At 46.9% G+C, this 12966-nt stretch overlaps 1 protein-coding gene across 3 annotated transcripts in view; it reads right to left on the bottom strand.

Annotated features, from left to right (window-relative positions):
• The window catches only part of l1cama (L1 cell adhesion molecule, paralog a), a 33001-nt gene that overhangs the window by 6778 nt on the left and 13257 nt on the right, over nucleotides 1–12966 (bottom strand). For 2 of the 3 annotated variants that reach the window (XM_029833937.1, XM_029833938.1), the window contains exons 2-19: nucleotides 8849–9161; nucleotides 7748–7762; nucleotides 6470–6572; nucleotides 5818–6020; nucleotides 4830–4952; nucleotides 4537–4707; nucleotides 3723–3837; nucleotides 3322–3506; nucleotides 2783–2914; nucleotides 2535–2681; nucleotides 2341–2452; nucleotides 1884–2044; nucleotides 1638–1797; nucleotides 1415–1539; nucleotides 1229–1330; nucleotides 918–1115; nucleotides 749–819; nucleotides 422–647 (exon numbers count right to left, since the gene is read on the bottom strand). In XM_029833937.1, coding sequence (XP_029689797.1) covers nucleotides 422–647; nucleotides 749–819; nucleotides 918–1115; nucleotides 1229–1330; nucleotides 1415–1539; nucleotides 1638–1797; nucleotides 1884–2044; nucleotides 2341–2452; nucleotides 2535–2681; nucleotides 2783–2914; nucleotides 3322–3506; nucleotides 3723–3837; nucleotides 4537–4707; nucleotides 4830–4952; nucleotides 5818–6020; nucleotides 6470–6572; nucleotides 7748–7762; nucleotides 8849–8972 — 2473 coding nt within the window. In that variant the 5' untranslated portion in view covers nucleotides 8973–9161. The remainder of the gene's footprint in view (nucleotides 1–421; nucleotides 648–748; nucleotides 820–917; nucleotides 1116–1228; nucleotides 1331–1414; nucleotides 1540–1637; nucleotides 1798–1883; nucleotides 2045–2340; nucleotides 2453–2534; nucleotides 2682–2782; nucleotides 2915–3321; nucleotides 3507–3722; nucleotides 3838–4536; nucleotides 4708–4829; nucleotides 4953–5817; nucleotides 6021–6469; nucleotides 6573–7747; nucleotides 7763–8848; nucleotides 9162–12966) is intronic. The other variant, XM_029833939.1, reaches the window with a different exon arrangement.

The raw sequence follows: 12966 nt of genomic DNA, 5'->3' as shown, positions 1-12966 counted from the left end.
ATGATACACTGATTAGATTGGAAGGTGTGGGTCACGTAGGGAAGTGAGTGAGTGAGTGAGTGAGTGAGTGAGTGAGTGAGTGAGTGAGTGAGTGAGTGAGTGAGTGAGTGAGTGAGTGAGTGAGTGAGTGAGTGAGTGAGATGGGGTGGATACACATTCATTTATTCATTATACCGGTCACTATTGACCGGGAACACCACAGGTGGAACGAGGTTGATTAAAACATTCAAAATTCACTGAAACTGGTCATCATTACTTTTATATGATTAAGTGCATAGTGTGGAGGATATCATAAGAAAGAAGTATAACACAATATTTATGAGTGTTTTAAGTTGCAAACCGGTCAGGTTTGACCCGAACATGACAGGAGGTTAAATACATCCCCGTTAGAAGCAACTCCTTTGCTTTTATTTCTTTTTACCATCTTCTCCGGAGTAGCCAATGACGGGATCTGGCTCAGGTCCCAGCCCTTTCTTATTGACAGCCTGGACTTTTATCTCAAAGGCAGAAAAGTTTTGTACATCTGTGACGATAAATGGTGGTGCGATTGTGTATTCTTCATGCCAGTCAGGCCCGCTGCCCACCACTCTCCTCCACATCACCAGGTACTTAAAGTCGGGACCGTTAAAGTTACGTTTGTCCATTTCCTGCAGAGACAGGGGAATGGTTTTGTCAGCTCCTCAGTGTCATTGTTTTTCTTTTTATTATTAAGCTTTTAGGATTGTTGTGCATTAAGGGATCAGGTTACCTCCCAGGTGATGACCAGAGTGTCTGGGTCAGTGGACTCACTCCTCACATCTTCGGGGTTACTGTCGGGAGCTGTGAAGCAAAATTCGACAAAATGGCATTTTTAACAGAAGTTGATAATAAAAACCCACCAGAGGTTAAAAATAAATATATATATATATATATTTCACCGTCAGCTGGTGTTTTGTAGAGGTCAGACAGTTTGCTGGGGTCACTTTTGCCCTGATCGTTGATGGCAATAACCCGAAAACGGTAGGACATGTAGGGCCACAGTGGGAGGTTCACATGCTTCTTGTCAGCTGCTACCCTCTTCAGCTCCTCCCAGCCATTCTCCTTCATATCTTGGTCTTCAAATTCAACCACATATTCTACCCCGAGATAATAACATGCTTCATTATAGTAAAAATAAAGTATAAGTAAAGGTCAGAGATATGGACATGCAGTGTGTGTTATATCTGTTTGTGTGAGCTCTGTACTAAACCTAGGATGGGGCTATTGTTGTCATCTCCTGGAGTCCAGTTTAGGGTCACTACCCGATGTTTAGCATTGGTGACCTGAAGGTGGACAGGTGGGTCTGGACGATCTGGAGAGAGCGAAACCCAAAAGAAGTTCATACAAGTGCATTTTACTACAGTATAATTGAAAGATCTCTATAACCAAAACTTACCACACAAAGTCAGAGTACTGCTGGCTTCAACCATATCCAATTTTGTGATGATCTGGCAGGTGTACACGCCCTCATCTCCTGGTTCCACATTAGAAATGATCAGGCCTGGCCCGTCAAATGTGTATCTGAGGGAAAATGATGCAGGTTAGGACAGGTTTGGATTAAAAAAACAAACTATTTCCACTGTTTGTGGCAGGAATTATTGGAAGTTTAAGTATCTTACTTTTTATCACTGTGCGACTCAAAGATCTTCTGGTCATTTTTCCTCCACTGAAGGAGCGGAGAGCTCAGTTTGGGGTCGGTAACGTACAGGCAAGTGAATATTGCTGTTTTTCCAGGCTGCAACCTCAGAGCTTGTGGGGGTGACAGGATCACTGTCCTGTCTGGAAGAAGGAGACATTCACTGATGAGACAAACCACACGAGGTGCAGTTGACATCAGCCGCTGGGGGACCAACGCCCTCACTCACTGAGCACTTCGACCTCGGCGTTGACGGAAATGTTGCTGCCCTGCACCAAGCAGGTGTAGATGCCCTCATCGTCGTGGGAGACGTTAGCGATCTCAAGACCGCCGTTGGTGAGCAGGTTGACTCTGGGATCTGCTAGAAGCAGCGAGATGCTGCTGCTCTCCCTAAGAAAGAAACACGTCCCAAAATGCAAATTACAAACCATTAGTGGCAGGTGTTGATGAATTTACTGGGCACTGTTTTCTTCATACAGAGCCCGATTGGAATTCAGCCACACAGGCTTTAAATTCACAGTCACAGTCCAGATGTAACAACATTTGTGCTGTTAATTTATGCCTATGAAGAGCCACCTACGCAAAGCACACCTCATTAGAAAGTTAGCCTGTAGGCACTTGTGAGTGAGAAACAATGCAGCATAGCAGGATGCAGTGTCACGAAGTTAGGCTGTACTACGTCTCACCATGTGACTTTAGGTTTAGGAGAGCCGAAGGTTTCACACTCCAGCAGAGCTTTCTGACCCTCAACGAAGGTGTATGTGTTCCCATTCTCAGTGAGGATCTGAGGAGGCAGCTCTGGAACGCAACAGGAAGGAGAAATAAGAGCCAACTGCACACTTCCTGTTAAAGAAGCTGCGTACAGAAAACAGATATTCACCTATGACATATACGTTAGTGTTGGCGAGGATGGTTCCGTGTTTATTCGAGGCCTGACACTGGTAGATGGCAGTGTCTCCAAAGATGACATCTTTTAATATCAGAGATCCGCTCTCTGTCAGAGAGCGCCTGGGCTCCAAGGAAGTCGCTGAAAAGGCAAAAAAAAAAAAAAACAGAAACAAACAACAGTGGGATCGTCCATAAGTAGAGAAGGCGTATGAGTGTGCTGTGGTTGAGGCTGTCACTGACCTGAGAGGGGAACCCCATTCACAGTCCAGGTAATGGTGGGAGAGGGGATACCGTCGGCTTGACAGTCCAGTTTGACCGTCTCACCTGGAGCATATAACTGGCTGACTGGTGCGTTGGTCCAGTAGGGAGATGCTAGAAGTCACATAGATCATAAGTGACTTTCCAACAAATAGCTTGGTTATATGGTTATGGATCCTTTGTTTTATAACAAGCACAGACATTCCATCGTGGCTGTTGTAATATAGTCATCAATTACCAAAATAATTGCCCAGCAGGACCCCAGCTGATACACTAGAATGACTTTCTGGGGCAATAGGCAAGAGGAGAAACTTTAATTATAGATGCTATCAGTTTATATAATAGAAGTCTTTACTGATCAATGGGGAAATCATTAAATCCTTTCCCCAATTTCATTACTGAATGTGGAGTTTTAAAAAAAAATCAGACACAGAATAATATAAAAACAATCATTTTGTACTTTGTATTCAGATCTGATGAACTTAGTGAGCCAATGAACTTGTGTGTGTGGGTGTGTGTACCTTCTACAGTCACAGTATAAGTGTGAAAGGTCCTCCCTTGGTCGTTCTCAGCTGTACACTGATACTCGCCCCCGTCACTCTCAGAGATATTAGTGAACTGCAGGCGGCGGTCGAACATGTCCTTAGAGATTCGTGACTCGGACATTTCCCCATCCTTCCTTAGCCATGACACTTTGGGAGTTGGACTGAAGAGGGAATATAAGGAATGAAAGGAATGAACAACAAAAAAGAAAGGATAAAAATGAAGAAATGCAGAAACAGAGACACCAAATATAGACAAAAGGATGGAGGGAGAGCAGAATGTTGGGTGAAGGGGTGATGGATGAGTGGCAGTTATGATTGATTCCTCAGAGCAGATCAAATCTTCTGATGGATGGGATGTGCAGCACACTGGCACTTACAGGCCTTGGACGATGCACTCGAGCTCGAGGGTCTGGCCCCTGAGGGCGTGGTAAGTGCTGTGGCTTCCGGTGGGTCTCATCATTTGAGGCCTCCGGTTCCGCGGCACAAGATTTGCTGCAAAGAGAAAGATGGTAAAGAGGTTTTATCTGCGTGCACCTGTGTTTTTCTGGCTGCTGGGCCGCTGCCACTTTGGAGATTATCACACATACAAATGTGGGGTTTTGAACAGCGGAGGGAATGCACCATTAAACACGCAGCCTCCACACTGAGAGAGGTCTCGTGTAAACACTGGCTCCATGGTCGCGACCTCTAGCTGGACCACAGATGCTGCCAGCCACATCTCAGTGTGAGCTGCATCCCATTACCACTGACCTGAGGAGGTGACGAGCCCCCTGCTGGCTTTTACTGCTTCAGTCAGCACAAGGTGCCATCACCCACCATCACATGACCAAGGTTCAAGTGCAGTCATTGCAGCGTACAAGCACATATGAACAGTAAATAAAATGATCTGCTGTAACTGATGTTGCAAATGTTTTCACTCCTGGCGAATTTACAACGTTGATGCTAATCACAGCTGTATCAGCGGTGTCTCTTTCAGCGTACTAGCAGGAAGAGATGTAGTCTGACACCTCTTTAGTTATTCATTACAGCTGCTATAAACTGCTCATTTAGCAATTGTTGCCAAGTTTCTCAGGAGTTAAAGCAAAGAAAAGCAGATATCTCTAACTGTGCATGTGAGTGTCATTCACCTGAGGAATATATAAAACCAACTGTAACGCCAAATAAAAGTGCTTTATCAGCAGAGAAACTCACAGGGGTTGACAGTGAGGGTGATGGGCTCTTTGGCCAGGATGGTGCGGGTTGCCAGGTACTGGATGTTGCAGGTGTAGTCATTCCTGCTGTCTTCAGTTAACAAATTGGCAAAATACAGGTTGCCGTCTTTACCCACCATCACTCGGTCGCTTAGGCGGATGTGGCGCAATCCTGGAAAAAGTTAAAAGTGACAGACAGAAAAAAGACAGATTAAAGAGCAAAAATGTGAGAACATAAAGGAACGCAACAAGAGCTGCAGAGACAAAGGAGGGGAGCACATGTACGGCACTCACTGTTGTCCATCCAGTGGATGATGGGCTGCATAGAGCTCTGCGGGGGGTTACAGCTCAGGGCAATACTGTGTCCCGCCTCAGCCTTCTCGGTGACCTTTTTCTCTTTTTGCTGGACGGGGGGAGCTGAAGGGAGGAAGCAAAAACACACACAACAGTTAATGAGTGGACTGTAAATGCAGAGGTGATACAGTCCCAGCATGTACCCAACCAGACAAACCCAAACACACATTTATGCAGCTGTATTAATACTGCTCCAGGCAGCTGACATCAGGAGTCAATTTATACCCACAATGCAGTGGGGCAATTTCTAATTTATCCCCCATTTGCGTAACTTCAATTATTTGAAAGAGACCAGGTCGCCCTGTCTTTTTCCAATCCCCTGCCCACACACACGCACTCACACAGAGGGGATGTTAAGGAGTGCTTTACATGACATCAACTCAAGATTGTTTCTGGGGAAACCGTTGTCAGGGAAACTGAGGGAAGGAGGTCGCTGGGGAGAGTGCCAGTCACACAGGTGGATGAATGCGCAGAGGTGCTCTTTACTTTTGCCCAGGGGCCTGTGGTGCGTGATTGTGTGTGGGTGAGTGGGTGACTGTGTTATTGCATGTAATTATGCTTTGAGTGGCAGTTTGGGGGGGCTCCTTTTGAATCTCCATCTGCTAACAAATGAGCTCCCCGGTAGTCAAGCAAAAGGTTTCAAGGCGGGCTCAGTTCAAATACCATTTAAGACAATAACAAAAACAACCCGGCTCACTTTTAATGTGGATCTGGAAGGCTTTCAGGAATGTGTGAAGGATGAATCTGTCATCCACAAAAGACATATTGCTTCAGATCTCATGCAGCTTATCAGAGGCTGGCACATGTTCCCTTCTTTTATGCGCTGCAAGGGTCTGTCAGCGTAAAGCAACTCAAATATTTGACCTTTAAAATGTAATGACTCCATCTCAGTTGTTGCCCAGTTCATCACCTATCCGCACAAGCTTACCGTCGATCATAAGTACGGCTGCATTAGAGACGGCCGTCCCCAGCTCGTTGGAGGCGTAGCAGATGTATTTGCCTTGGTACTGCTTCAGGGTATCCATGGTGTTACTGAGTGTGTAGAACACAGATGAGCCTGCTTCCTCAGTGACCTTCATCTCAGGGTCACTGCTGGGGTCAAACTCCTCTCCATCTTTTGTCCAATGGAAACTTGACGAGAACAAAAATCAGATGCAATGTTTGCATGGCTATAGAATTAATATATAGAATAATAATTCACATGCTTTCCAAAGAGCTTTTAACACAGATTTTGCAATGTGTCATTGGTTTAGGGACACATATGAATTACTGCTAAATTTGCACCAGATCCTCCAGTGGAACTGATAATCCTGCTTAGTGTCATTACAATATTCAGCTTTTCCTTTACTATCTCAGATGTTTTTCACTCCGGAGCAGCGAAGACACTGTTGAAAGATTGCTGGAGGGCCTATTGACATTTATCCCTGGTCGAGACGTGACTCCTAACTGTGAGAATCTGCTCTCTCTTGTAATGCTAATATGTAATAACAAGCAGATGGGAGGTCACTGTGGCCGTGTGTGTGTGTGTGTGTGTGTGTGTGTGTGTGTGTGTGTGTGTGTGTGTGTGAGTGAGTGCTAACGTTGGTGAAGGGTTGCCGGAGGCTTCGCATCTCATGACAAGGTCTTCAACACTAAAGACGGTGACGGATTCTGGTTGTGTGGTGATGGCTGGCGGTATCTTGACTGTGAGAAAACAGACAAAAATAAACTTGTTAAAAAAAACAGCAATGCCTTCCGCACAAACGCCACAGCAGCATTTTGTGACCGAATTTGACGCCGCCGTCATAATTCCAGCTTTGATAAACGCACGTTACATCACAGATTTCCCATTTTCAGAGGTTAACAGCTGCCGATGAGCATATTCAGTCAATATCACTTAAAAAGATCCCCAGAGAAAGAGATGAAATGTAGGCCGAGGAGAGGAGGAAAACGGTTGGAAATTGATATGGTTTAATTTAAAAGGGACAGTTTATATAAAAAAGAGATACACGGCGGCACAGACAGGGTCCACGGGGAAATGAAGGACGGATTTTAAATAGCGAAAATGTAATGACCACCAGAAAAGGTTTCTCTTTTTGTCACAGCTGCCCCAAGCCTCCATAAACCACAGCCTTTATAACAGCTTCATAAAAACTGATATGCTGGCAGTGGGTGTGACTGCATTATTACGCCAGGGAATTTGATCCAACCACACGGTTTATGGCCCAAACTGTGTTTTTATGCTCTACTTTTCGATATATAGACTGAAATTTAGCTCTTTTGTCCGGAAGGCTACAGTAACTACATTCACAGACAGAACGGAGGTCACTGCTTGATGAGCGCGCTTGGCGCCGTGCTTCATTTGACTTAAAGGGAAAGAGATGAATCCCCAGCCTGGGATGAATCTGCATTCTGTAGGAAACTGCCGACAAGTGGACACATGCAGAGCAAAAGTAGACGAAAGAAGCAACCGGAGGCTGGAGTGAGAAAAGCGGGAGAACAGCGAGTGAGAGAATAATCAAAAGAGCTAATCAAATTTGAGAGTCTGCAGTGGCCGAGTAGGAGCCGGAGGAGCCACACCTTCGTGCTTCGGCTCCTCTTTATTTCCCCCGTCTGACCTGACAGCCCTGCTACCTCGCAGCTCATCACATTCCTTCCACCCACTTCCCACCAGGCTACACACTCACACAGGCAGGAGTGTGCAACACGCATCCACACACACTCATAACAGTGCCGTTGCGGGCGATTATCAGATTTAGTAAGTGCAGAGGGACCTTTACCGCAGATGGAAAAATAACTTCTTTGGCATAATGTTTACAATAATCCATCCAAATGGTGCATTAAGACCGAAACACATCAAGAAAGTTAAAAGCACTTACGATCACTTATGTAGTCTGTTAGTCCGAAGAAGCAACCAGAGGAGAGGAAATGAAGGAAAAAGATTTTCATCATCACAAACAAGGGACAGATTGAAGAGGTAAATACGCAGTAAAGAGTTTTACTGATAATCCAACAACAATGATGATACATGGACGATAACACACCGTAAAGTCTTGTGCAATGGGGCGCGACCTTTGACCCTTTTAGCCCTACTTGACATACATATGAACGCTTCTCCATTATTGATCCCGATCAATGTCTCGGTGAGTCTCATCGATGTGGCAGAGGCTCACTTAATTGAAAGGTTTGCGACACCTTGACCTTTCCCAATTCTTGACCAGCTCCTCCTCATCATCATTCTTCCCTTCCCCCACCCCTTCCTCCCCTAACCAACCATGTCACCTCGGCCCTTTGTGGGTGTGATGTGCAGATTTATTGCATCTCATCAGCTTGTACAGGTCATGCACGTGAGTTGGGGGGGCGGGGGTTTGTGCGCACAGGCCTGAGATGTGTGTAGGTGTTGAGGGGCTGTGATTCATGATGAGTAGTCTTAGGTTTAACGCTGAAGAAGAGAAGTTGCACTGGAAACAATATTCTCTCTGTTTCTCCCTCCAGTGCAGCTCTGTGGGCAGGCCTGGCGGCAGATGAGATGAAGATCAATTTCCCTGCGGGGCCACAAGATCATCCGTGGATCTAATTCCTACATATTGCACTGAAGAGGAGGATGAGGAGGAGGAAGAAAGGAAGGAGAACCACCGAGGCAAAAACCTTACCGTATTTTTGTTTTCTAACTCAATTGCTCATTAAATCACTCCCCAATCTCATTGTATGTTCGCACCAAGGAAACCAGATCAATAATGGGACTCGTGAAGGGAGAATAAGGGGATCGGTTTCAAAGTAATTATACACACCGTCTGAGATATGTGCTAACCAAAGAAACCACAGACAGTGTGGAGTTTCAGGCAAATAAACGCTGAGGCGTCATTCAGACGTGTTCCTTCTGCTGATGTGTGTGCTCATTAATAACGATGAAAGATCGTTAGCCGCAGGCTTTCACAATAAGCAACAATCAGAATAATACAATATGAAGGTGTACTCACAGCTGGAGGGGATTTGTATGGCTGCTCGACCAGGCTGGGCAGCGAGGGGGAGGAGGAGGAGGAGGGGGAGGCACCGGGACCACTGCCCCCTGCTGCCGCCCTGCTGTCTCTGCGTGTGAGCCATTGTTCAGTGTCCCATGAAATGCCCACCTGCTCACACACACTAGCACTGGAGGAGTTGAGATCAGGCTCACTCCAGCACACAGAAACACACTTGAGGAGCAGTGGTGAACAGGAACGTCGTCGGTGCTTCTGGTCTCGCCTCTTCTTTTCACTTGTTTATGTCAGGTCCACGCCCTCCTGCCGGTCACCTCTATGGATTATAGAAGAAAAGAGGGGATGGAGGGAGGTCGGGGGAGGGGGGAGAGGGGGGAGAGGGGGCAGATAGGGGCCATGTGTCAGAATGGAGAAAAATGAGCCTGCACCATGTGGTAGGACCCTGACACACAGCTAGCCAAGGACTTCAGATGCCAGTCAGGATTTGAGAATTACACATCTGAACAAAAAGTGACAACAATGCTTATCAAAGGACCTGTCCCTACAAAGAAAAAAAAAAAGGAACTCCATTTCCTTAATTACACAACCGGTGGCCCATATGGAAGGGCCCGGCTGCAGGACAGATGGACAGAATGCCGCAACAAGAAGCTCAGCACAGCCTCCCAGCTGGGCTCCGGACGGACGAAGGCAGGCCGATGGAGCGTCAAATCAGATATAACCCAAGACGCACAAACACACATTTGATAATTTGACAGTTCTGCTCCGTGTTACCCAGATGACACAGTTTGCGGTGTCCTTCGGTGATGCCGCTGTGATAAACGTGCGATAAAGATGCTATCAGTCACAGGGAGCGAGGAAACCACCCCTGCGAGGAGTCTATCCTTTCTCCATCTGCACATTTGGATCCGGTCCCTGTCTCAACATGCAGACTGTCCTCCTACGCGGCACCACGTGGCACAGCCCGCTGATTGTTTACACAGCTCAGTATCACACACAAAGAACTGTTACGGCAGTGATTTAGACGCAGACGGGAGACAAAAGAAAAGGAAGTATAATAAAGATGTTGGATGCTCAACAGCCCTGACTGAGAGGGGCTTGGCTCCAGAACAGGTCTTGGCAATGCCACAATGGAGTGATGGCTGACCTTGCAGGGTGGGGGGAAGGTCAGAGATGAGAGGAGATGAAGCTGGTGGTGATGAAGAAGCGTGGAGGGTGAGAAGGGGAGGGAGAGGGCTGATTATCATTCATTTTGAAGTGGGTAATGGCTGACCAGTTAATTACTGCAGATTCTTTCTAGATCACTCTGAACAATGTATAGACGACTGTCTCAGCCAGAAACAAAACAATGAGGTAATTGTCTACATCAGTAGGGACAAATTAGATTAAATTAAAGATCAAACCAGAGCGAAACCCTTAATTAAGCAGTTTTAGCTAACAGCGGGATTAAATGAGCCATTGCACAAACTTAGCTGCCTTGTGAGGAGAGAGATCACTGGGAGGGAGAAGAGAGATACAGAGCGGCAGAAGAGGAGAAGGATGAGAAAAGGGAAGCAAAGAAGGAGGTGATAGGAGGAGATCAGAGGAGATGAGAAAGGTTGACAAAGGGTGACCACGTCTGACTCTAATCCCATGCAAACACAAGCTTTGTCCAGTGCGTATGCATAATTCCTTCCACTTCCTTATGTCCCTCTTCTTCTGCGCCATCATTTCCAGTCCTCCCATCAATTAGAGGCTTGTTGTTCTCTGGAGACGGGAGGCTAATTACCGGCCTTAAACATGCCTCTCCAAAATGCCATTAGAGGCAGACGGATGAACCGGGGATGGTCGTAGCATAAGTACTGGTGCTAATGTGATCCAAGGCTGAAGCTACCGTATCAGTGTATCCTCCAGCGAGATGGAGAAGGAACACCCAGTGGAGCAGAGCAGAGGCGCTGATTAACGGTGTCACCATTCCTAATTCACCCGGGGTCGCAAACACATGCTTAAAAACACACTCACGTCGAGTTACAGACATGTGATGCCTGGATAGCCTTGAACTAAAGCAGCCAGACAGACAGATAAAGAGACGGACCCACACCTCATAGCTATCAGATGAATAAGAAGCTATGGGCCAGTGCACTCTGGTCCAGATACAAACCCTGCCAAAGATTATTCCGGTCATGCTGCCTAGGAGCAGTAAAGAGGAACACTATAATGGCCTGGGAAGGGTGTGTGGAGAGGAGAGGAGAGGAGAGGAGAGGAGAGGAGAGGAGAGGAGAGGAGAGGAGAGGAGAGGAGAGGAGAGGAGAGGAGAGGAGAGGAGAGGAGAGGAGAGGAGAGGAGAGGAGAGGAGAGGAGAGGAGAGGAGAGGAGAGGAGAGGGCGTGGAGAGCGTTTCATAAAGAAAACCCAGAATGGAGAGAGATCCAAACTGTCCTGCGTGGAGGCTTGTGGTACTCCATCATCACAGGGGTGAGAAACACCCACAGGGAAGCAGATGTCTGATTTCACTTCTTCAGGGCCTCCCACCGTGCAGCTGTCAAAGAGCCAATCCCTGCCCTGTTACCTGCTCCATTGGACGGGGGTCACAGGTCACTGTGGAGATGGCTGCTCTCGGCTGGGTTTGGACACCACTTTATAGCGAATCCTGAGTGCTTTTAAAAACTATTATCAGTGGTTGACGTGACAGCTGCCATCAGAAAAAGGTCACTCAGAAAGCGGGCTCCTATTTTTCCCAGTAAAAGATGCCTGGCTGCAGAAATTTGCCAACATGTATGAAACCAGCCAAATCAGTTTTGTAACTCCTTCAATTATTCATGGCTTCTTGCTGCTGTGAGGCGTTCTGCTTCCAAAAAACGCGACTAAAGCAAACCCTTTATGCTGTTAACGCTGATATCATTGGAAGGATCTTATTGCTTCACCCGATTGCAGCACTCACTCCACCTTTTTATGCAATCGACGTAAAATTGTAGGTTCTTGGCACTGGGGAGCATCAATTGGGGTTAAGTAGACATGTTGGGCGTTGTCAAGGACTTTCAGAGCTAAATATATGTGGAGGTGGAGAAAGGGGAGCGATGCACGCAAGATCACGTCTCAGGAGTCAAATAGAGTATTCAGGCGTCTTCTGATCCCGCTGCTGCCAACCCAACACGTAAAGAAAGGAGGCTTTTACTCCTGCAGCTCCGCGTGAGGAGCTGATCTCTTGATGAATGTAGCTACGTAATTTGTCTCGACCTAGTGAGTCATGCCAACATAAATTCTGAAAGCTTTCCTGACACATATGCCTCTGTTATAGATTTGTGCGTGATCTCGCTCTCTCTCTCGCTCTCTCTCTCTTTGTATATGTGCACATATACATCTACGCACAGCCTCCTGTCATCTGAATTTTAAATATTAACTAGCTCCTGCTGGGAAAATGTGTAGAGAGAGAGGATAGGATACAAAAAGGATGGGGAGGAAAATAAATGGGTACATGGGCCCCTCTACCCCTGACTCGGCCCCCCAGGGTTCAGCTGTCTGGTATCATCAGGCTGAAAAGCGTCGGGTCAAGGCACTGGACAAAAACGAACTTCAGCAGAGACAAAGAAGAGAGTCGGCAAATGGAGTCATAAGCATTGGAGGAGCGAGGCTGCAGGAGAGTATAAGGGTCAATGGGTAGTAAAGGGAGGGGTGTGTCTCAGAAACAAGGTGATGCCGGTGGGGGGTAGATGATTAGGCCCCCTGCAGAGTGAATTATTCATTGAAATCCCCTTTCCTGTCAGCACAGTTTGCCCCAAATCCACCCAAATTCATAATTCATCCGCACGCCTTGCCATACATTGGGTCTGGCCTCAGACTGCTGCTGCCCATCTCTACCTGCCGTGTCGTTGCTGCGCCTGTCTAACGCAGCGCCTCCCTCCCTCCCTCCCTCCCTCCCCCCCTCCCCTGGTGTTTCTTTTTTCTCTCTCTGGCAGGATCATCCTTAATGCATGAGCCTGTTGCAGTGAGACGAGTCTCAGTCCCACTTTGTCAGTACAGCACAAAAAGTACCACATATCATGTGAAATATCACCGGCCACTTGTTCGGGCTTTGCTGCAGGATTCACTTTGCAATGCAGATGCGTCTTTCATCCTCCGCCGCTGTGAAAATCGCATCTGTTACAA

The sequence above is a fragment of the Takifugu rubripes genome, chromosome 3 (assembly GCF_901000725.2).
Source record: "Takifugu rubripes chromosome 3, fTakRub1.2, whole genome shotgun sequence".
Lineage (NCBI taxonomy): Eukaryota > Metazoa > Chordata > Actinopteri > Tetraodontiformes > Tetraodontidae > Takifugu > Takifugu rubripes.
Note: the sequence above shows the minus strand (reverse complement) of the source record. Positions and strands in the feature narration are given on the sequence as shown.